Here is a 25,950-nt window from a genome sequence, read left to right as displayed (position 1 = left end):
GATGCAGGTTTTTGGCAGTAGGAAGAAATGTTATCTAACTTCTAGGGTGTGTGTGTGTGTGGGGAGGAGACACGAAGCATGTGTTGTGGGGAATGAGAGGAGAGGATTAAAAAACAACATTCCCTTCCTTCATTTACTAAGACATTCAAATAATGAGAAGGCTGAAATATCAAGGACAAGTAGGGGAGGAAATTATGTTCCGAATGTGAACTCCAAATGTATGTTTGTTTTAAAACGAACTTTCCCCAGTTATTGTAGTTAGGACCAAGTATTAAAGTTTGAATCAAGAACAGGAGAATGACAGTTGCAGGTTTTGCTAGATGGTACTGTTACCAGGCGGAAGGGACGCGGGTGGCGCTGTGGTCTAAACCACTGAGCCTAGGGCTTGCCGATCAGAAGGTCGCCGGTTCGAATCCCTGTGTTGGGGTGAGCTCCCGTTCCTCGGTCCCTGCTCCTGCCAACCTCGCAGTTTGAAAGCACGTCAAAGTGCAAGTAGATAAATAGGCACCACTCTGGTGGGAAGATAAACGGCATTTCTGTGCGCTGCTCTGGTTCACCAGAAGCGGCTTAGTCATGCTGGCCACATGACCCGGAAGCTGTACGCCGGCTCCCTTGGCCAATAAAGCAAGATGAGCGCCGCAACCCCAGAGTCGGCCACGACTGGACCTAATGGTCAGGGGTCCCTTTACCTTTTACTGTTACCAGGCACATTTTGCAACTGGCGCAGGTTTAATTGTGACCACGTGGAGATCTCTGGCAACTGACATCTCCATTTGGCTGGCCTCTCCAACTTCCTTAACCAGATAAGCAGAAGAGCTTATTCATTGCACTTATATCCCACCTTTTCCTCCCAGGGGTACATAGTTCATCCCTCCCCTCAGTTAATCCCCACAACATCCCTGTGAGGTAGGTTAAGAGACTGTGACTGGCCCAAGGTCAGTGAGTTTCACCACTGAGTGGGGATTTAAATCCTGATCCCCCAGGTCCTAGGCCGACACTCTAACCACTACACTGCCCAGCATCCTAGAGTATTTCTGCTATGGGGCAGCTATAAAAATTAAGTAAGTAGATAAAAAGAGGGAAAGCAAAATGTCACTTAGAGAAGGATCAGAAATGTTATCCTTGAAGCTTGAATTTGTTTTATTCTGGATTGTTTTATTTGATGTTTTAATGTGTTTGTAAACTGCTTTGAGATGTTTTCTTTAAAATATAAAGCGGTATAGAAATGATGAGGATGATGATAATAATGAAGAAAAAAGGTGCCTAGACATTTGCAACCTAGGTTTAAGGTGCTATTTGGGAATTAAATTGTGTATCTGAGTTTCTAAAACTGATTACAGGTTATTTTTCGGCGGGGGGGGGGGCACATATTGAAACACTCAAAAAAACTAAAAAAATGTGTTTTGTTGTGCTTCTTGGTTGTTTTTAGTGAAATCTTTTCTCGGTGTACTAGTTTTCTATTTATAAAAAAACATTCTCTCTTCCAAGCGGGAGTATTTCAACATGAGATTTCTCTACCTATAGTCTGAAGAACTTTTCTTCTATGGAATAAGTGGGTCATACCAACTAGCAGTTGTCAATGGATTAGTTTAGTCAATTTGGTTCTTCAGTTTTTCTGTTTTTAAAGTATGGGGAGTTCAGAAAGATTTCCATTTTGTCTCAAGAAGCTCTGGAATAAGGATGTGAGTAATATCAAGATATGAATGGGCAATCTAAACAAGAGCTCAAAAGGCAAAAAATATTTGCGATTTGCAGTTTAAGAAGTCTTTTTGCTTTAGTATTCAGCTTTTAAATGGCAGAAGCATAACAAGTCTCTTTATCCCATTCCTGACATGAAGAATGTATGTTTACTGTTGAAATGTGAAGTAATTATCCTAAGAAGCTTCTGTTTGAGAATCTGTGTTCTATGGTCTAATTATTCTCAGAGTTGAAGAATAATTAATGTAATGCATGATGTGTGTCTATGATTGTTTTCAGATCAATGCCTGAAGTAAAGAGTCATATTTGAAATGCACTGTTTAGAAATACAATTGAATGCATTCTGATAGAAAAAAAAAAGTTCTTTCGTCCTTACTTTCGTGAATATCAACATGCCTCCCCCTCTTTCTTTCCTACAATGTCTGTCAGCAAACCACCAATGCATCTTTATCCAGGTACTTAATGATGGAAAGATGATGAAATATGTTGATTGCACAAACTAAGGTCTTTGATGAGCTTCTAAGAACATTGGTACTGGAACAAATATGTAACAGTCGTTTCAATACAGTCATTCTGTTTTATTTCATATAGTTCAGTCCATCGCAAACACATCTCAGCTCCTGGGATGATTTATTGATGGCTTTCTAAAAAAAACCAAGCACCACCCCTCCAAAAGCAAGCTACTCAGGGCAGCCAAAATATTGATATAAGTCTGCCTAAAACCACAAACTATTATTTGTGAAAATTACATACAGCACCTTCAGGCAATGATCATCCAACTGAGAGGGTGACAAATATGTTTACAGTACATAAAGCTTCATTCTCAATTGCACCTGATAACAAGCTACTGTTGCTCTTAGAAAGGAAAACAGGGCTTTGCCAGTTTAAGATAAATGAGAACAGATGCTGAGGAAAAATGGCACTACACTGTGGTTATAATGACAGATTAGAAGCGATCCAAATCTAAAAACAATTCTCAAACTGCGTTCAGCATTAATGTTTCTTCCCCTGAAAATATCTGTCCTTGGATGCACTGTATGTAAAAGAAACCAAGGGGTGGAAACCCATCTATTCCTTTCCTGGGAACAGAATCCACATTTTGGCAAGTTTGCCTTTCAAAATGTTGCTGTGCAATAGGAAGCTGACTTATTGAGCCTTGTTATCCCTTAAGCAAGCTTTAGACAGGCCTAAATGAATACACTTTGACAGAATTACCCTGGATTTACTTTGACGTAAATGAAACAGGCATGATGCTCAATATTGTACAGAAACCTGCTAGATGGAAAAGGCAGGAGAAGCGGGAGGGCAATCCCCGTAAGCTTATGGCACCATGCCTGGATAGCACCGTACAAGTAAGCTTGCACTACCTGAGAAGCACTGTGCAAAAACACATTGCAGAGAAAACTAAAGCTGAAATGCTTCTGCTCACATTTGTTGGCTCAACAGTACACACCTGCCTTTGGCTACCACCCCAAAATCCCTCCTAGCATTAGCCATTTATGGACAGAGTTTTGCTTAAACACTTTCTATCAACTTTTGGAACAAATGAGGGCCCTCAAAGTGGTTTACTGTATTTTTCACGACGTAAGACGCACCTGGCCATAAGACGCACCTAGTTTTTAGAGGGGGAATGCAAGGGGGGAGGGAATTATTTAAAGGGAGTCCTGAGCAGAGCCTGTATGCATCCCAGGCTCTGCTCAGCACTCCCTTTCATGAGCCGCGTGGAGCGGCTCTTGGGGGCTTTTCCACGAGGAGGGAAAAGGGACTGATGGGCCGCGTCAGTCCCTTCTCCCTCCTTGGGGAAAAGCCCTCAAGAGCAGCACACATGCTAGGCGCAGCTCTTTAAAGAGCGCACGGCTCTTGCGGGCTTTTCTACGAGGTGGGAGAAAGGCAGCCCGTCAGTGACTGTCCTTCTCCCTCCTCGGGGAAGAGCGTGCGGAGCGTGTGTGCGGTCTTGGGGCTTTTCTCGCCCGCCTCCCTCTTGCATTCACTCCATAAGACGCACACACATTTGCCCTTACTTTTTAGGAGGGAAAAAGTGCATCTTATGGAGCGAAAAATGCAGTACATTAAAAAAAAAACAGAAAAAAGAAAGCAAAGTGAAACAAATCACAAACAAATACCAAAAGTTAAAATTAAAAATTTATAATATCACAAGCTGATTAGAAAAGCTGAAAAGGAACAAAGTAAGGACCCCAACTACCTTCAGTTATAGGCAGGGCCAGTCTGGTACGAGAGGGGTGACTCCTCCCACTGGAGACAAGGCAAAAGGCATATTAAAATTCAACAATACATTTTTCATAAAACACTGAGAAATTCAACAGCATTATTGGGGAAAGTGCTATTTTGTTACTTTCTTCTTTACTGCAAACATTTTTGAATAGACAAACAGAAACAACAGCACAGCTAATAATTATTGCTGGTACATAAAGGATAATGGAAACAAACTCTTCCAAGCGTAACTGTTAAAAATCCATATGTAAGACTTCACACTGCTTGCATAACCTCTTTGCATCACAAATTTCAGTTGACAGTACTGAGCCATGAAATAAAATCTTCAAAAACTCTTGTGGGATGTGCTAGTTTAAATCCTCTATTCAAACTAGAAAGCCGTGAGAAGGATGTGCCAGGCCAGTAAAGAAAGGTTCCTTGGCAACTTGGCTTTGAATGTTACTGTAAGCCTGATGACATTTATTGAAAGTCAGGGTTCACTGAACCCCTTGGGACTCTCCTCTATAGAAAATTTGTTTAAGGGTCCTTTGATGACCACCCTCTATCCACCCAAAGAGACAGAAGCATTTGAATTAGAAACACTGGTAAAAGTTGGAAGCTAATTGAAAATCAATGTTGGGAACCTGCAATCATCAAGGAAGCCTTGCGACTACCACTTCCTGAGCAGGAACTATTCCCTCGCCCTAATATTTCCCACTTACGGTAATGTATGAAGTTGGAACTGCTAGTTGTGAAGTATTACCACCTGTCTGCCCGATCCATGGGGTGAAAACAACAGCGCACAAGGGAGTTTCATAAAACAACAGTTGTCTTTAACACATCCATAGTTCCACAGAACCATGGACTCCCCATACATTTTTGTGAGTCAGAGAATATTCCATGCGCAGTCCCCAATACAGCAGGGAATACCGCAAGTAGTTCTCAGAGAGAATCCAGTATGAGGACCAGAATCCACTGGAACCCCCCCCCCCCCATCTTCCATACCATCCTCAAATTGTGCAGCATTTCTGATGTATACTACTAATGGTGAAAATGGGGAAATTTTGACAGCAAAACATTAGGAACTCTCAGATTTTCCTAGTGGTACTAGGAACGTTGTGGTAGATATAGGTTAATATGGGAGCTTGGGCAGAACACACCATCAGTTATAATTACTCTGTAATACAAGTAAGATAATTCCTTCTAAAATCTCCTGCAACTGTAATATGATGACCCAGGACCTCCATACACACTGCCCAGGCTTTTGCCCTGAGGAGGTCATTTTGGTGCTGCTAACACAGCTGCTTGACTTCACCCCCAGAGACACACTCCACTGTGTCTCGAGACTGATGGATGTCAACACCATAGTGACTTCTCTGCATCAAAAAGCATTGCCCCATGTTTTTTGCTGCTGGGGAGCATAACCATACAGCCAACTTTATTACCTGACTGATGAACCTATTAAAAGAGAAGGATTCGTTCAAATGGGTCTAGGCCCTTAGAGTTGGTGTTGTGCTTCTGCGCATCCATCCCATTTTATATAGACTTTGTTTTCTAATTGGGTATATACAAGGAATGACAATTTTAGGCCCATCCAATTGACACATGATCGCTGATGTGCGGGTCCTTTTGGACCTGGAAGAAGGCAGAATGGGGGTGAAATGGGGGTGGAACAGGGGAGGGCCAGAGCATGCTTATGCATGCTCTACCGACATGTGTGGGGGACAGGAACAGAATCCCTGCACAAAATGATCACTGCTTGTAGATTATATATACCCCATCCTTGTAGATTATATATACCCCATTATTAATTATTATTACCCACCCATTCATTTGTGTGGAGAAGGTGTAAGAGATGTACAATGGCATGTGTGTATTGGGTGGGGGAAATATGCTTCCAATGAGACTTGCTTCCACATTTCAATTAGGAATACAGTCTTTTGTTGTGATAAAGGAAGACCTATTCACTCTCCAGATGTTACTAGACACCAAATTGTTGGGGATGATGAGAGTTGCAACCCAACACTATCTGGAGGGCAACTGGTTCCCTATCCTTGCAATAACGGCAAGTTTAGCAAAAGATTAAAATGATGATCTTGTCACTTGATGATCACTGCTGACATCCTGAGCTGAGCCATAGTTTAACACAACATGCTGTTACGAAGGGAAAACAATACGCAACACAGCACTAGGTAACCAGTTAGCAGTATACAACAAAAACACCCACCTTTCTCTACACATAGAACCCCCCAAACTATTGGGCATCATCTTAATCACATAGCAAATAGGCAGGGAACGCAATACCTGTTCAAAACCTCAGTGATATTCACTGTCAGTGCAATTTCATGTAATAGCAGACTCTGCTTAGCTTGCCTTGTTCCATCCATCAACATTTGAAGGATACTCAGGAGCAGTATAATATGAGACTCTGCAACGAATTGTGCTTGGCTGCTTCCATGAATGTAACTCTGAGAAATGGAGGGAAAGGGAGAGTAAGTATTAGATTAGCACATACAAAGGATTTTTAAAAGGATACAATTAGTAAAGATATGTGTTAACAGAATTAAAAGCAAATAAAAACCAGCCTGGCAAAAGCAGGGTACAAAGTAATACAGAGAGATGACAGAGGTGCATAAACACGGCTGCAGAGCTGCACCTTTCTAAATTCTTGCTTAAAACCAAAGAACTATTATGGGAGATAACTAAAAGGGGTAGGCTACTGCCATCACCATTATCTCCCATACTGTCATCACACCGTTGGTGGCCTTCCCAAAGGCATTTGACTGGCTATTGTTCACAACCGAGTCTTGGACTAGATGTGCCTTTGGCCTATTCCTAGAAGGCTATTCTTAAAGCAGCGTTTGTCTGCCAATTTCCTGAGCTTTAATCAGAATTGTAGCATTGACACAGATCAAAACCCACATATTGAACAGCAGGTACTGGGAATTATCCAGCAAACTGAATTTTTAGCCTGGCCCTTGTGTGCTACCCTCCCTGGGAGATTCCATACTTGGTTCCATTAAAAAAAGCCACAAAACCATTAAAAATACACAAAAGTATCAGAATGATGTTTCAAAATGTTGCCAGATAAGACACTATGTAAGGGTCGAGGAGGGACTAGGCCGAGGAACAAGACCAATTACTAAATGGCAGTCTGAAGATGTGAGTGCACATATGTTGAAATACTTGTCATTCAGTAAGGTGGGAGGGGGCACTTGATTTCATTCATCCAAAAGGACAAAGGGATCCACTCATGTCAAGGGCAAGTCTATGTACAGTGGTAACTCCATTTACGAACTTAATTAGTTCTGGAGGTCCGTTCTTAACCTGAGGTGCGCTTTCGCTAATGGCCTCCCACTACCGCCAAGCCACTGGCACGCACCCCGGGGCAAAGTTCACTACCTAGAACACCTACTTCCGGGTTAGCGGAGCTCGTAACCCAAAGTGTTTGTAAGGAGGACAGTACATAACCTGAGGTTCCACCATACTGAGGGATCAGTGGTCTTCTTATGCTAAAACTTCAAATCTCTTCCAACACTTTTTCATTTCCCAGGGACAGTGACCTGCTGGTTTCCTGGACCACTAACTGACCATTTACCAGAAAGTTAATTTTTACACTTTTCATAGATGATGTACATTCAAAGCATGCAGATTACATTAATTGTGAGGTACACGTTTATTACATATGAAATAAAATCTACTGCTGCTTTGACAGCTGCCTATGCAAATATTCTAGACCTTTTGTCTTTAAGGAAGAAAGAAGGGGGGGATGAGAGAGGAGCCTTTGGGTGACATGATGCTACGCTGAATGAAAAAGTATGGATGAGGGTGCATGTAGCTCAGGCCCTCCTAAACTGGAAGCAGCTCCCCAGGATTTCAGTCAGGGGTATCTCCCAGTCCTGAAATACTGGGAATTGAACCTGGAACTGTGTAATGCAAAACAGATGCTCTAACAGTGAGTTACAATAGGCTCACAGCATGCGACAGCGAACAGCTGGCAGAAAACTAAAGTAAAGTAGGAGCACTGATAAGAGGATGTGGGGCTGGGAAACCAGCTGGCGAATAATTATTTGTAAGGATAATTTAGGAACCCAGGAGTCACTTCCAGTACAAAATTATATTGTACAGAACCAAAACTTGTAATTTATACCTCAGTTTTGGCAGGCTCCTCTAAGCACCACCACCTCCACACTAAACTTCCTGTGTATGAAGTCCCTCTATAAGCGGAATCCCCACCCAATAAATAAAAGCCTATTACAATGCTATCAAATTTCAGGATACCTGAAGGAAAGTCAACCTAAGGGATGAAAGTTAATGAAGCCTAAATTAAATCAAGCGCCCTACAGAAAGATAATTAGGGCATCTACATAGCCATTAACATATAGCACCAAAGTATACAGCACCTAAGGTACCTGTTAGGAGTTGAAAACTATGTATCTCAAAATGTAAATGACCAACTCCCTAAGATGAAAAAGCACACAGATTACTGCTTTTATTAATGTGAACATAGATAAGTATTCCCCCCCCCCAAAGTATATATGGAACTGGATTTGAAGAATGAAGCGGGAATACTTTTGATGATCTGTACCCCTGTTCTTTATAGAGATGGGCCAGCTTCCAAAATCTCTATTAGTATGAATTGGGGCTGGAAAAACGAGTAACATAGGATTTCCCTTCCTGAGCACTTTGACTTACACACTTAGAAAAGGATGTTCAGAGGTTGGTAGATTCAAGTTTGGTTCGGACTTGCTTTTCTCTCCCCCTCGCTTTATTTGCAAACCTCTTGAATTAGAATCTGAGCCAAGTTTGGATAAACTCTTATGCTATCCCTAGTACTGCATTTGCTATACATTTGGGGCAGTTTCAAGCAATGATGAGCTGGGAGTAGTTAGTGCAACTGTTCCTGGGCTTGCAGCCAGGGTGAAGTGCATCCAGAAGCAGTGGTGATTTCAAAATGTATTGCAAGAGAGTGCGTACGTATGCTCTAAAATTTATCCTTAGGAGCCCTTCTTGTATAATGGACGCATGTTGAAGATAGCACAATCACATTGTCTCTCGGGAGCAACAGGCACAGGTCACACAGCCAAAAATTGTGCCACCATGTGTGAGCAGCATTTGCCAACATAGTCAGAGCAGCTTGCATATTATTTTAGAGGCTGGGTCCAGAAGGCTTCTCTGTCTGAAGGACCCACAGTCCCATATATATTGCATCCTACATGGAACTGAATTACGTTCACAATGAAACCTGAGGGAGTCTGAGGAATGTTCTAAGCTAAGCCTTATTTGACAAATTAAAAACTAACAAAGAAATGTGCATGCACACGAAAGCTCATACCAAGAACTAACTTAGTTGGTCTTTAAGGTGCTACTGGAAGGAATTTTTTTTGTTTTGACTATGGCAGACCAACACGGCTACCTATCTGTAACTGAAACAAATCACTGGGGTCTGAGTGCATCTACCTAAGAGTTATTATTATTATTAAAGAACCCAAATATGAAACTGCCAATCTTCTAGCAATATATGTAACGGGTCCCTAAGGTCAGCTTCTCTACCCGACTGGAAAGTGGCCAACGTATCAATATTTTTTTGAAAAAAGAGATCTGGGAGAATCTGGGAAATCACAGGCTGGTTAGCTTAATGTTTGTTCTAGGAAAACTGGTGGAAAGCAGTGCAAAATATAGAATTACCAATCGTAGAAAAGAGCAACTCCTGTCTCACTATCCTTTCAGAGTTCTCTGATATGTCAACAAGCCTACAGGTAGATGTGTCATTGTGTATGTAACACTTTCAAAATATAATAATAATAATAATAATAATAATAATAATAATAATAATAACAACAACAACAACAACAACAACAACAATGACAAAGCACCTCATCCGTGTCCCCTGAGTAAAGTTTAGCAACTCATGGGAATAAGGTAAATCCTCTTATGGATTAGTAACTGGTTAAGAAACAGGAAACTGAGTGTAAAACAGGGACATTTCTCCCAATGGAAGGATGTAAAAAGTGGCGGGACACCCCCCCCCCCCAGCCAAGGACTTGTGTTTTTCACTTGCTCATTAGTGATGTAGAGTTATGGGTGAGCACTGACATAGCCTTGTTTGCTGATAATACCAAATTGTTTAAGGCAGATAAAACAAGAAGGAATTGTGAGGAGCTCCAAAAGGATCTATCCCAAATGGGTGAATGGGCAGTAAGATGGAAGCAAATGTAAAATAATACATACTGTGGCAAATGTCACATAAATTTCAAAGACATTATAATTTCACACATTTGCTGATGGGGTCTGAACTGGCAGTAATTGACCAGGAACAAGAGCTTAGGGTCATAGCGGATAGCTTTATGAAGATGCTGAACTAGTGCGTGTCAGCTGTAAAAAAAGTGAATGGCATGAAAGGGACTGAAAACAAAACTATCAATACCACTAAAGCTATTATAGAAATCTATGATGGGGTGATACTTGGAATACTGTGTTTAGTTCTGGCCCTTGTATCTAAAAAAAGAATACCGCAGAGCTGGGAAAAGTTCAAAAAGGATAACAAAAATGATCAAGGGCTTTGAGAAGCTCCCCTATGAGGAAAGGGGCAACACTTGGGGGTTTGTTGCTTAGAAAAAAAGGCAAGCAGGGGAGAACATGATAGAGGTTTTTGTATGGTGGGGGGAAAGTCAATAGGGGTAATTTATTTCTGCCTCTCCTAATTCTAGAAGTCAGGGTCATCCAATTAAGCTGGTTGGAAAACACAGGTGGGGAAAGTGCTGTTGCACTCAAGTTACTGCACAGGAGCTTTCCATATGCATCTAGTTGGCCAATGTGAGCAAAGGATGCTGGACAAGATGCTGCAGAGCTCTTATGTTCAAGGCGGCCGGATGAATTAGCATACGGACTTGCCATCACATCAGTTCAACTTCAGGTACAGCTACAAGAGAGTCTTCACTCAAGGACTTTTAACAGATCCACTTTCCAAATCCATTTCTGTGATCAAAGTAACTGCAACAGCAAGTCACAATGGCCAAAGGGCCCGGCAGACTTCAGCAAAGAATTAACTTGATACTAAAGGTCACTTGCTTCAAAAGATCTTTTCTTACAACACTGCAAGGATTTTGTCTCCTAAATCTTGATACGACAGTGGTGCCATTTAGAGTGAATTGCCAACTTTCTTTCTAGTAACAGTCACTTGTCTTCAGAAGGCTTTACTCTTATCCACTGTAAAGAATTTTAGGTTTTTCATGCAGTCACAAGTGCTAGCTGACTAATTCATTTTCCTTGCCAGAAAAATGCTAATAAGATCCATTTCAGTATATAAAAATCAACTGTGTGTTACTATCAGTAATAGGATATGAGATATAAATATATAATAATAAAGCTAACAGGATAGAAATGTAATGATGATCCCTGAAGTTTTTTTTTTAATTAAACTAATGGCACCTGTTTTTTCTATCCAACACATATATTCTGGTATTTTTTTAAATGAGTCCTTAGGTGTTCGGCTTTGCAGGGATTACAACATACGTTTCTAATTTATCTGTAAAGAAACATGTAAGCCATGGTGCACCTGTAACAGCAAAACTGGATGCCTTCATCTGCCCCAATTGCAATAAAACATGTCTCTCCTGTATTGATCTCTACAGCCATAGCAGTCGCTGTAACTCTCCAACGGCTTGACTTTACCCTTGGTAGCACACTCTTCCAATGTCTCTCGAGACAGATGGCTGCCAACAGATAAGTCAGTACGCATAGCTGTCAACCGTCCCTTATTTGGCGGGAAACTCCCTTATCCCAGCGCTGCTGACCTGGATTGATGATATCCTGTAAATTTCCTGGGTTTCAAAGGAAGCAGCTCCTCTCCCTCCCTCCCTGCTGGCCAGGGAGGAGGGAGGCTCCAACTGTGTTGCTTGGCTGCGTTGCTCACCCAATAAGGAGTCTAAGAACGACGGAGGGGTGGAGCTTGTATGCCTGTGCAGATCAAATCGGCTGCGTTGCCTGGGGACTTGCCTTTGCTCAGTGCTTCCCAGTGGAGAGGTGACAGTGGTTTTCCTTGCCGCATCCCCTTCGCTGGGTTGCTGCGATGTGGGAACCACCACTTGAGGCTTCGTTTGGCTGCTGGTTGGGCTTTCTGCCTTTGGCTTGGGAGTTGGTTGACTAAAATCCCTTATTTTGGCTGCTGATCCCTTATTTTCAAGGCTGCTGGTCCCTTATTTTTAAATCTGTAAATTGACAGCTATGGTCAGAAATACCTCTTCCTACACATATTAGCAGAGAGAAGGCAGCAATGCCAGTGGTGTGGATAGAGAAAGGGGCATTGTGGTTAGAGAGCAATAAGCAGAGGCAGAGAGAGATTGCCAGGCCTTCAGCAGTTGCCCAGTTGTGCCACCAGCTTGCCAGCTATGAAGTACCAGCCTTGTTTCTATCTGCATCTGTTTCTTGGTAACTTTAAAGTGGGGTAGAATAAGAGCTTCATACTTTGCTGCAAAGTGTTCTTAAAAATTTACTATCCTAATCAATACTTGATTTCCCATGTCCTGTAGTAGCAGAGTGGCTAGTATGGACTGGTCTCCTACACAAAATAATGCTTGGCAGATTAGCGCTTCATGCCAGATGAACCCAGTCTTGTGAATGGATTTGCAATTTAACTCTAAGACATTATTTTGGTCCCACTGAAGGCAGTAAGAGTGGAATGTTCTACCCAAAGTATCAAAATGAATAATATCAAACACATGTGTATTTCTTGAGAACCAAATTATTTATCTGCTCTCCTAGACTTATTTAGCATTACTGAACCAGAGATGGTATATACTTTGCACACTCTCTCTAGAGTAATCAACGATAGCCATAATGGATTATATTTTTTTTTTTGAAATTTCTCTAAATGCTGCATATGTTTGTGATCTCCAGAGTGATATCTGTCACGGTTCAGTAAGACACTTACATTAAATGTAGATTGCACTCATTCCTTTCTCCCTGTTAAACTGTGTAAATAAAATAGAAAACGGTAATTGGAAACAAGACCTGTGTGAGTTACATTTTAGTCCTCAAGGCAATTCAATTAGCTCCTGCAATAGCCCCCATTAAAATTTAAACATGATTGCATATTTTAGATGCCACAACGGTCTGCAGTGCTGTTACCTGAATAAAGCAGCATGGGTTTTGTGCCTCAATGAGTTGGTACAGGTGATGGGGAAAAAATAATCTAGAGATGTTTGCGTGGGGGCATTAATTAAACTCCATTTAAATTAATAAGCTGGCATCAGAGGAGAGCATTTCTGTCAAGTTCCAAAAAAAGTTTACTTTGCTTTTTAAAGAGACAGGAACGCACTGTTGTCCCAGCTGTCCAAACGGTCATTTCTGACACACCGAAATGAAAAGGCTGCTAAGAGCGCAGACATTGGAACATCTAGATGCAAATTTGATTATATTGCTGCAGCCTTAGGCTCACTATCTAGTTCTTGACAATTAAAAAAGCCTTGCAGCTGGCTAGACCTACTCCGGCAGACTTTCAGCTTGCTTAGGCTTGGGGGGGGGGGGGCATTCCAGCTCAGTGTGACTGCTCCCACATGCCATGAGTGGGCTGAAGGAGAAGAAGGACTGGCAAATACCTTAACCAATGCTAAGCATCGGTCCCCTTCAGTGGAACAAGAGGATCAGCTGTTTCTTCAAAGCAGTAAAACTGAAGACGTGGCAATTATGCAGCACTTCTAAGCTTTAAAAGTTACAAGCGTCATCATACAAGTTAATACTTGCGCTTCATACAAGTTGATACTACCTCCATTCTGCTGAAGACAGGATGCCTCTGAATGCTAGCTGCTGGTTCTGTTATGGCTGGGTCCTTCTTGCCGGGTTTACCGTTGGTAAAAGGTAAAGGTAAAGGACCCCTGGATGGTTAGTGCCAGTGTGAGAGCCAGTGTGGTGTAGTGGTTAAGAGTGGTAGCTACGTAATCTGGGGAACCACGTTTGTGTCTCCGCTCCTCCACGTGCAGCTGCTGGGTGACTTTGGGCCAGTCACACTTCTCTGAAGTCTCTCAGCCCCACTCACCTCACAGAGTGTTTGTTGTGGGGGAGGAAGAGAAAGGAGAATGTTAGCCACTTTGAGACTCCTTCGGGTAGTGATAAAGCGGGATATCAAATCCAAACTCTTCTTCTTCTTCTTTTTAAGTCCAGTCAAAGGCAACTATGGGGTTGCAGTGCTCATCTCGCTTTCAGGCCAAGGGAGCCGGCGTTTGTCCACAGCTTTCCAGATCATGTGGCCAGCAGGACTAAACCACTTCTGGTGCAACAGAACACCGTGACGGAAACCAGAGCACACGGAAACGCCATTTACCTTCCCGCCACAGTGGCACCTATTTATCTACTCACACTGGCATGCTTTCGAACTGCTAGGTTGGCAGGTGCTGGGACAGAGCAATGGGAGCTCACCCTGTCGTGGGGATTCGAATCACTGACCTTAGGATCAACAAGCCCAAGAGGCCCAGTGGTTTAGACCACAGACATGTTGGTCTCCATAAGGTCCCCATGTGAATTCATGCTCTGGGGTCAGAGGTTTGAGTGGGACTTCCCACCTCTCCTGCTAGTCACTGGGCTACAGGAAGTGACTGGCAGGATGAGCCACTCAACACAGACAGCCTAGTGCAGGCTTCCTCAAACTCGGCCCTCTAGATGTTTTTGGCCTACAACTCCCATGATCCCTAGGTAGCAGGACCAGTGATCAGGGAAGATGGGAATTGTAGTCTCAAAAACATCTGGAGGGCCGAGTTTGAGGAAGCCTGGCCTTGTGGCTTCTCAGTGACATGGCGTCAGATGCATGCAGCAGAGTGTGTATATTGAGGGTGGGGAAGGCAGCTCGAGCCCAGGATCCAAATGCAGCCTCCAAGCTTTGTATATGACTTGTGGGACTCTCCCCATGCAACACGACCCACCAGTTCTTCTTCCTAGAGTGTTTTGCCTGGCTGAATTGTGCCCCTGAATTTTGATGATGTATACTGCTTGCTTGGATGGAGCCCAGAGCAAAGTGTGTGTAGAAAAGTAAGAGAGAGAGAGAGAGAGAGAGAGAGAGAGAGAGAGAAATGTATACTTCTTGCTCTACAAACATTTACATCAGGCCTCACAGCTGGCATGTGGCAACTGAAATGGTGTCTGCAAGGGAATCTGGCTGTAAGGTTGAGATATTTCCCTGCCCTCCTTCAATTAAGATGTATAGGTAAATCTCTGCTTAGGCAACTTTTGCCTAGAATTAGATTGCTGATAGCAAGGGAACTAGAAGGGCCTTCCCTGCAATAGCTTGAAGGCTTTGGAACAAGCTACTAGAGAAAGCGTATCAGTGTGGCTAACTAGTGAGGTTAAGGAAGCGTTGCAAGACCATTTGTGTTTGAGAGCAGTTTTGCCAACTTGCTAATTTCCCCCTGGCTCCTTTAATGGCATTTGGATTTCGTGGCTGCAAGTTATGTGGCAAGCTGCTTATTGTTGGAAACCACTTCAAGCCAGAGGAGAAGCTGGATTTATACACACACACACGCGCGCGCGGTGCTCACAGAACTTTGGGGTAGTACAAATATTGTTAATAAATGAAAAAAACAAAACAAAATGTTTTCAAAATAAAAGGAAATTTCTGGATAACATTTTTACAATGGCTCATAACAGCTATATCTAAGCATGCAGGCTATATACATCATATACATCTCTGCCCAGTTTTTGCCTCTGATGAACCAATGCCTATTGGAAGTTTATTCCAGCAATTTCTAGGTTATTTTTTCAGGATCACAGGGATGCGTCTAACTAAGTCATTGCACAAGCGGAATGATTTCTGCTCATGCAACAAAGCTTTCCTTCCTTCTCTTTTCCTGTGCACCTCCTCACATGTCCAACTTGCTCCAGAGATTCTCCCCCCCCCCAAAAAAAAAATCTGGAGCAATTTGGGGGTGGTGTGGGGAACACACAATTGAGGGGGGTGGTTGCCATTGCATGAGTGGTAGTTGTTTTGATCATGCAATGACTTAGTTGGATGAAACCACCAATCCTCCTAAATCTATGAGATTTTTAAAAAAATGCTACACCTTGTTTGCAAAATTAAAACAGATAAGACATTTAACTCATTAAATCAAAAACAGACAAGGAGCAAATTGTCATTTATATGCCCCCCTCCCCCACCTCTGTAACTGCAGTACGTACTAGAGGACAGGAAGTTATTTTTACAAATCTTTCCACTGGCCTGTAAAAACCCATGCCATAATGAAATTCATTGTTAACATGCTACAAAATTGTCTTCCGCCCCTAAAAAATCAGCAGTGGCTAATTCCTCGCAAAACCTAGTGCCAAACGCAGGAGGGAACCACAGTTGCTGTTAGCCTCATGTAATTATGTGAGGAGGGCATTGGCAGACCTGGCTCATTTATTCCCTCCCACCAGTTGAGGCCGCTTTCCTGCGGGAGTCTTTTTCAATGTTTTCACTGTCATCTACCAGCACAAAGTCAATCACACCCAAAGCTGCAATACTAATGGATGCACTTTGAATACCGATTTTACGACCCTGAGGCGTACCATCTCATTTGCCAGACTAGAGAGAGGGAAAGGCAAATGAAACCATCACAATAGACTCACAGGCTATCTCAGTGGCCGCTAGAGAGCACAGTGTTTACATCGTTCCTTTGAAGGAAATGCCTGTTTTCACTTTCTGCAGACCTAACAATAGCATTTCATTACGTTAGTGGGAGATTTGTTTTGTCTTCATAAAGACCTCTAATCGCCAAATGACAAAAGCTGCATCTGATACAATTTTGGCACAATTTCTTATTAAATCATCTTTGATGTTTAACAAATATCCAGTTCAAAGAAGCTGTTTCTTATTGATCCTTTCCCCAGTTTGGGCAGCTAATGATTGTTTGTTCGGATACTTTAATTTTAGCATGATGTAATAATGTAGTTATATAAAATTTCCAACATCCCTCGAAAAATAAGAAGAAAGGCAGACATTGGCAGAGGTTTAACATTTAAGAACACAGCAGCCACCTGCTTCCCTGGCACACTCTATGTAACACATATTTAAGTTATATCTCCCTATATACCTTGAAATGTAAGGTTGTCATCACATAGCCATTGGAGGATTTGTAGTGCCACATCACAATTCCAGGTTTGCATGAACTCTGAGCTCGGCCTCAGAATTTGTAGTGCAATGTGTGAAGGAGGAAGATGTAGGAGCTTATTATGAAGGTGGTCTGCGTGCAAAAGGGGTTGCCCAGAATCAGGAGGTGAAGGTAAAAACAGGTATGCAAAGTGGGGCTGCAGAACAGACAAGAGAAGTGTTCAGAAATGAGGTTGGAAAGGTGAAATACTAGCTTAGTAGTAGCATAGGATGGGGAAGATGTGGGGAATTAATGTGTGGGGAACAGCAGGGAGTTGTTGAGCAGAGTAAGGAGGGGCACAGCTTCCATCTTCACATTTTTAACCCAATGTTGGGATTTAAATACATGTGTTTTTGTGTAATGGGCAGGATTGCAAAACAAACTGTTATCTAAAAAAAGATATCTAATTAGTAGATCTACAGCCTATTCTAAACCTTCTAACTGCAGCTTCGATGTGCATCAGTCGACAGCAATAAAACCATCTAGCATTGCACAATGACCTGAAAAATAATAAGGGACATAATATTGCTTACAAAGGTGACCTGTAGCTCAAGAGGTCAATATAAATGTCAAAACAATAAATTTATTGAAAAATTGTCCCTGCTCATTAATTTTTGAAACAAAACAAAAAAACCCAGGATAATACTCAACAATGTCTCCTAAACCCCCATGTAGTAACTGAAAGGTACGTTTGACTAAGGCTGCAAAGAGTAGTCAATATCCCTTCAGTGTCCTTCTGGTCAACCATTTCTATAAGTCCTTTTTATAAAAAGGGCTGGCATCTCTATTGCCCCTAAATATTAAAGTCCCATCATTTTCCAAAGTTCGAATCATTAATGGGGAAGTTTTAATGTCCTAAGTTATTTTGTTTTTCCTCTCAGAATTACTGAAACTTGCACAACATTTATTTAGCAACTCCTAAGGGATCTGAATTATTTCTGTAGCACTATGGTTTATTTGAATTTAATTACTGAAGTTCTATGTATATTGAGTTGCACCTATCCCCTATTTTCTTTTGTGATGCTTTTGATCCAGAATTTTCCCTTGTGACGTTTCATATATCACATTCTGCTTCACACTGCTCGGCTTCAAACTAAACCGCTGGAAAAGCTGCCAGCCAGCCCCCTGGCTAAATGGGATTATTCTTGTTACTCTCTTGGCAAGGCTCGCTTGGCATGAAGACAGATGTTGATATGAGTTTCTCAGAGCTTCTAAATTCAGAGCAGACCACAGAGGTGTGCTCACAAACTCAGACTATTGGGTTTGAAAGAAAACACCTAGATTACTGGAATGCTTCCTCATCCAATTGTTAGATACCCAGTCCTCATTCACAAAGAGTGTTATGGTAACCGTTGATATATTTGGAATAGCTAAAAATAACAATGATCTGTGAAATTATGGAAACTAATCGGTTAGAAGTTATTCGTGGCATGGGATGATGGGATTTGTAGTCCAGAAAGACTGGGAATCAATTTTTCTCATGGATGATTGGACCTGTAGTCCAACGCTGTCTGGAAGGCCACAGGTTTCCCATCCCTGCTTTAAAAACATGAATGGTTTGGGACCATTCACTGGAATATCACTTGGACCCATACAAACCAGCCCAGACCTTGTGATCAGCAACTGAACCCCTGCTCTCTGATCTGCTGTCAAGGTCCATCAGACTGTAGAGAAGCAGAGACAGCGACTTTTCAGTGGTAGCCCCACATTACTAGCATTCACTTCCTAAAAAGGCATGTATTGTTGGGTCTGTGTCTCGCTTCAAGCAGAATTTTTCTGCTTTGTTCTGCATTTTGATGTGTTGTATGTTCTGGTCATTTGTCTTTTGGATTTTTAAAAATCTGGCAAGGTGAGTTTAGGGTGGTGGCGGCTGGGTTCCCCCCACTCCTAAGAAGCAGGGTATACCCTTATTAATTAATTAAATAGCACACAAATGCAATGCACTGAGTCTTGTGAGGCTGTTCACTGTGGTTTTAAAGGCACATTCTTAAAGCCCCTGTGTTTGGGGAGGGGGCAGTTTGTTGGGAGATGTGTTATGAGGTGCTTTCAGAAAGGGGTCATGTGACACACTGACCCCTCAGAGCTCACAACAAGGCACTCAAAATTAAGCCTGTACCCTTAGTTACAGGCCAGCATGTTCATATTTATTAGCTTTTGATGTCTTTTCCCCGTTAACCTTTCCTTTTTTGCACTCAATTTAAGACTGTTAGTTCCCTTCAAACGTATCCATTCGCCAGCTCCTGCTTATCTTTCATCTCTGAGTACTTTATATTCTCCTTCTTGCTTTTTGCATTCTTCCAAGTTCTTTGTTGTTTGCTAGAGCTGACATCTCTCCAGCTATTTTGTATCCTGAGCTTTTTCTCTGATTGCTTCTTATTTATAGAACTCTTTACCAGCTGACATTAGTTTAATTGAATCTCTCTCCCCCTCTCTTTTTAAAACAATTCCTCAAGTCTCATATTTCATCTACTCCGTATACAATTATTTTTTTAGCATTCTCCTCCAGTTTTCAGTATATTATTTATATGTTATGTCCATGTGTGGCGGCAGTTTCCATCAATAAGATGGTGGAGGGCCTTTGTGTGTGCATTTGTGCAACACCTAGTTAAAGAAAATAATCTCACAAATTGTACTAACGCTATCAAGAATCAATTTAAAATTGTATTTAAAAGCTATTAATAAAAAGAGAAAACTTCCGCTCCTTTCACACATCTCTCCAGCCCACAAGACTTCGGATTTCCTCCTAGTTAGTCTATTTATCTAGACAGTTTCTGTTGACAGCACTTATATATAAATAAAGCTAATTACATTCTCAACTCTTGCTTATTCGGAGCCTGTGGGATAAAGTAGAATATAAATATACATAGCATAAATAGAGGCAGCAGGATTTATCCTGCTCTACCAGTTATATTCCTCTTTACTTTATGGCTCTCTCTCTGTTTTAAGCTCACTAAGGCACCTCTTTTGGATTTCCCCTCCAATAAACTATGATTCAGCTGAAGGCACTTATGCCATTCTGCCCAAAGCTTTAGTTTTTGGGTTATGACACCCTTGAGCAATGTTGGCTACTCTGTGAAAGGACCTCACAAATTAAAGATACAGCTTTGGGCAGGGGAGGTGACTAGGTGGCCCAGGGAGTTTATTTAATATTCTGTAACATTCTAACAAGTCTTCCCCAATAATAATGCAGGACATGAAGTCCTGCCTGTGTGTCTGCCGATCAGATCCATTAATCTGGCAGGCATATGAGAAAGGGCCTTTTTGTGGTGGCCCCACAGCCATGGAAGCCTGCAATGAATTAAGCTTGGCTCCTTCAACTAAGGCTTTCAGGCTGGCATTGTTTAGGCCTATGGTGCTGAAATCCTGTCTCTTAAAAGTTCTCAGAAATCTGCTATGTCAAAGTAGCATCTATGGATCTTCTTGAGAGGGCATTCCCTTGAAAGGCAGCCTACAAATATTTTTCATAAATAAATAGTGAACATAGCGTATCCAGGAGAAATTGTCATCTTCTACTTTGAAGGAGTTCTGGCGTCTTCTAGCACCTAATGAAACCCTTCCATTTCAGCTGCAGACAGTAACACTTCATCTCTGCCTCAAATCTCGGCAGTTTCTCAGCCATTTCCATTAAAATATCCTCCCCACTCTCAGTCCGAAAACAGGCTTGTGTCACAGATTATTTCCATCCAAACTATTTGGGGCCAATTATGGGTATCTGAAAATAGACAATGAACACGCTCTAAGTGTGAGTGGAGTGCTACTGCTGTGACTATAAATATATATACATATTTATTAGAGTTAATGGAACTACTAGTGTGAATAAGGTTTATGAGGGTAAAAGCTTTATAGGATGAGACATTTTATTGTGCCAATTATTTTAGGCACATAACTACATAAACACTTAACATATTAAAATTTAAATCATAAAGGATGTGACCGATTTTCTAGCAGTACAAGTGAGTTTTACTATTCTGTTCAAATTTATGTTCAACTCATTATACGGTCATTTTGTTGCAATAAGCCCCTATTTTGATGATTTAAAACTCCATAACATCTAAATATTGATACGTAGGGTTTATTATCATGTAGCACAGCTATGCAGAATAGCTAAATTAATATTTCCCGAGAGACAGCATACACAAGTGCAGCTATATTCAACCAGGAATGGGGTTTATATTGTCATCCTGTTCATGTGTGCGTATGATGCATACAAACCTTTCAGCTTCCAAGGGGTAAATGCCTTCTCAAATTCTCCTCATTTTCCCTTTAAGAGTCTCCTACGTCACACCCGCTCTCCCCCAGCACTGCCAATGAATCTCCCACCATCTTGCAATGATAACAATTTGCAGATTAGAGGCCAGCTAGAATGCTATCAGGGATGCAGGTGGTGCTGCGGTCTAAACCAAAGAGTCTAGGGCTTGCCAATCAGAAGGTCGGTAGTTCAAATCCCCACAACGGGGTGAGCTCCCGTTGCTCACTCCCTGCTCCTGCCAACCTAGCAGTTTGAAAGCACGTCAAAGTGCTAGTAGATAAACAGGAACCATTCCGGTGGGAAGGTAAATGGCGTTTCCATGTGCTGCTCTGGTTCGCCAGAAGCGGCTTAGTCATGCTGGCCACATGACCCAGAAGCTGTACGCCGGCTCCCTTGGCCAGTAAAGCGAAATGAGAGCAGCAACCCCAGAGTCGTCCGCGACTGGACCTAATGGTCAGGGGTATCTTTACCTTTTTTTAGAATGCTATCAATCCCTGCAGGCATGATTCATCAGCATGCCTCTTAAAGATGAGAGTGTCAGCATCATCTTTATCCACTCTGGAAATCATATGGAACAACTGGAATAATTCCCCTGTCATCCCTTAAGACAACCAGGAGATTAATCTACAGTTCATATCAAACCCCTAGGTCCTGATAACACTGCAGTATAATATCATCTCCGTAATACTTTAATTCCCCACGATTCTCAGCTTTCAAGATGTAGCAGAAATTCATAGCAGCTATCAGGGCTTGCAACTATGCTATGGGTGTTGCTGGCTGACCCCCCCCCCCTTTTCCATTGCCTCTAGTTAAGGTGAAGGTTGGTACAGCAAAAAAAGAAAAAAAGAAAGAGTATACAGCACCACTCGCATGGTTTCCCATGCTGAGAAATATCATATCTGTTTGTTCATTCTGAAAATATATAGTTCCCAAACTCAAAATGTAGCAAGGCTGCCAAGGAGAAACCAACTGTTAGAAATTTCAGGGAGTGAAATGCAAAGCTAACTTCTTAAATATTGCAGGTGTCAGACCATTCCGATATGCTTCTATTATTATGGTTATTATTGTTGTTTGCTGTTGTTGTTATTATTTGTGCATCACACTTTATCCATAGATCTCAACATAAAATTGCAATATAAAAGACACAAAAGACAATTAAAAATTAGAACAAAAACAAACCAATAATCTTCCCTCTCACAACACATTCCCCTTACTTTTCTCTTTCTGGAAACAGGTCCTGGCCTTGGTCATTTCATTTATTTAAGCATTTAACAGAAGCCCCTCACACTGTATTCCCTTTAAGGCTTTTAATTTGAAGTTGAAGTTGGGGCTACATTTTTATCCCACAAAGCACATGGCAATCTGAAGTATGAAAAAGATTTTCATTCTGCTCCTTTCTGCATTAATCATGCTTAGGCCAAGGTTAGCAACAGTACAGGAGTTGGTGTAATAAAACTGGAAAAAAGTGTGTATCCATCAAGCTTCTGCCTTAAAGTGAATTAAAATTACTGAATGCTCTTAGATTTAGCCACACAGAGAATACTTTGAGGCCTTTAAAAAATATATATCTACTAGCTGAACCAAGGACACAAGCACAAACCATCATTTCATTCAATGTGCTCTTTGCATATACCCTTACAGGTTTCTGAGAAACGATAAGGTCTGAATAATTTATCAATAAAAGTATCAAAATTGACTGTATGAATGCAGAATGCTACATTGATTGCATCAACCTCTTCATACTATATAGTAGGGACAAATGGATACTGACTTGGTACTGTTTTAACTGCCACAGCTCCAACTAGAAGATCCTGAAAACTGTGATATTGTAGCCATAAAGGAAGGAGCTAGCAATCACCCCGATTCTCAATGCAAAGGGAATGATGATAGCAAGGGTGGGAAACCTTCAGCCCAGGAGCCAAATACAACCCCTCTTCTTGTTGTTGTTGTTGTTTAGTTGTTTAGTCTTGCCCGACTCTTCGTGACCCCATGGACCAGAGCACGCCAGGCACTCCTGTCTTCCACTGCCTCCTGCAGTTTGGTCAAACTCATGCTGGTAGCTTCGAGAACACTGTCCAACCATCTCGTCCTCTGCCGTCCCCTTCTCCTTGTACCCTACCTCTTTCCTATCATCCAGGTCTTTTCCAGGGAGTCCTTTCTTCTCACAAGGTGGCCAAAGTATTGGAGCCTCAGCTTCAGGATCTGTCCTTCCAGTGAGCACTCAGGGCTGATTTCCTTAAGAATGGATAGGTTTGATCTTCTTGCAGTCCATGGGACTCTCAAGAGTCTCCTCCAGCACCATAATTCAAAAGCATCAATTCTTCAGCGATCAGCCTTCTTGATGGTCCAGCTCTCACTTCCACACATCACCACTAGGAAAACCATAGCTTTAACTATACGGACCTTTGTTGGCAAGGTGATGTCTCTGCTTTTTAAGATGCCGTCTAGGTTTGTCACTGCTTTCCTCCCAAGAAGCAGGCGTCTTTTAATTTCGTGACTGCTATCACCATCTGCAGTGATCACGGAGTCCAAGAAAGTAAAATCTCTCACTGCCTCCATTTCTTCCCCTTCTATTTGCCAGTAGGTGATGGGACCAGTGGCCATGATCTTCCCTTCATGGATCACTGCCCCTTCATGGATCACTGCCTTGCCATGGCAAAGGGGCTGGAATAACTCAGAGAAGCTATAAGCTATGCCGTGCAGGGCACCCAAGATGGACAGGTCACAGTGGAAAGTTTTGACTAAACGTTATCCACCTGGAGCAGGAACCAGCAAGCCACTCCAGTATCCCTGCCAAGAAAACTCCATGGACAAAGACAACAGGCAGCCCCTCTAGGTCTCTCTATTTGGGCCCTTGGAACTTTCCCAGGCCACACCCCTCCTCCTTAGGCCACACCCCTCACTTCCCCAGCTTTGCACCCTCCTTCAGGATCTCTTTCCCTGACTTGTTTGTGCCACTGAGCTCTAACAATGCCTCTTGCTTATCTGGATGGAGGATATGAGATGGGTGTGTGAAGGTGTGTAGCAACTAGCTTACTGTAAAAAGGTAAAAGTTACAGTTGTTGTTCCGCCCACTTTTGCCTCTGGAACCACTCACCACTAGCATATGACTTGCCAAGAAGAGAAAGTGCCCCTCAGGCTGAAAACACCCTGAGTCTATAGCCCAATTCTATCCTAACAGTTTCTTTTTGGGCCTGGTTTAAGTTTGCACATTGATTTCTTGATTCCTCTATATTTAATGACACTTTTTTCTGCCCAAAGCAGAAGGAGTGGAGCAGAAGAAGGGAGGAGAAGAAGTTTGCATCTTGGCCTGCTTTTCCACCATTGTCACCAGGTTTGGCGGTCCTGGCAGCAGCCATCCGAGCCTTTGCAATACCCCAAAGAACAATACAATAAGTTCACCACAGCCAATCACAAACAAACAACCACACCCTAGGCCAACCCCAACCTCTCTTACCACCAAAGGAACACAAGCGAATAGTAAAGAGAAGCTGCACAAGCGACGCTGACACAAACCCCCACACATACATTAAGTAAAATAGAAACATCGCCACCTGACCCCACCCCTACGCACCATGGACCCCTCCGCCTCTTTCCCTCTTTTCTTCCTAATGTAACACTACAGTGGTACCTTTGGTTATGTACTTAATTCGTTCCGGAGGTCCATTCTTAACCTGAAACTGAGACACCACTTTAGTTAATGGGGCTTCCCACCACGTGATTTCTGTTCTCATCCTGAAGCAAGGTTCTTAACCCAAGGTACTATTTCTGGGTTAGCGGAGACTGTAACCTGAAGCGTCTGTAACCCCAGATCAAAACAAAAAAAATTCCTTCCAGTAGCACCTTAAAGACCAACTAAGTTAGTTCTTGGTATGAGCTTTCGTGTGCATGCACACTTCTTCAGATATGAAGAATCTGAAGTATCTGAAGAAGTGTGTATGCACACGAAAGCTCATACCAAGAACTAACTTAGTTGGTCTTTAAGGTGCTACTGGAAGGATTTTGTTTTGTTTTGACTATGGCAGACCAACACGGCTATCTATCTGTAACTGTAACCCCAGATACCACTGTACTGTAATGTCTCAACAAATGAAACTGATCTGTAGAGAATGTAACTTGGAAAAAAAAGACATTGTATATACTTTTGTAAACCAACAAATCTTTAATAAAAATATGTTAAAAAATAAACTGCCCCTAAAGAGACATAAAAACACACACACAATACAATACACCCTCCCTTTTCACTGCCTGCAAATGAGGTACCAAAACCATGGTATTTAGGGTCAGCTCTACATAAGATAATGTGGGAAGGTATTAAAATTCTATCAGTGATGGGCCATTCACACATTTAATAATTTTGTGTATTTTGTACTCACTCAGTAACTGTTCTTTGAGTGACATGCAGTCAATCAACTGACTAACCATTATACAAAAACATTTCAGGAATAAAACAGAGATAAAACGATCAGATTTTAAACCCATGCAACTTATCACTTGATGCTGAAATTTATGAGAGATCAACATACATAAGTGGACTAGCTCTTTGAGTGAGGCAAATGTTTATGCAGCATGCATGTTCAAATAAGGCTTAAAATACCCAAACAATGAAAGTTAACTCCCCAAACCTTGCAATTCTATTTGAGTTGCACCTCATCTAAAAGCAATGTCCTGACTTTA

The 25,950-nt window shown here is 42.0% G+C and overlaps 1 protein-coding gene across 1 annotated transcript in view; it reads right to left on the bottom strand.

Moving 5' to 3' along the window:
- The window catches only part of TUSC3 (tumor suppressor candidate 3), a 123,918-nt gene that overhangs the window by 24,343 nt on the left and 73,625 nt on the right, over positions 1-25,950 (bottom strand). The window contains exon 7 of the mRNA XM_081924600.1: positions 6,314-6,377. Within this exon, the coding sequence (XP_081780726.1) occupies positions 6,314-6,377 (64 nt within the window). The remainder of the gene's footprint in view (positions 1-6,313; positions 6,378-25,950) is intronic.

Source organism: Podarcis melisellensis (genome assembly GCF_964234715.1).
Source record: "Podarcis melisellensis genome assembly, chromosome: 9".
Taxonomy (NCBI): domain Eukaryota; kingdom Metazoa; phylum Chordata; class Lepidosauria; order Squamata; family Lacertidae; genus Podarcis; species Podarcis melisellensis.
This window is presented reverse-complemented; position numbering and strand designations above follow the sequence as displayed.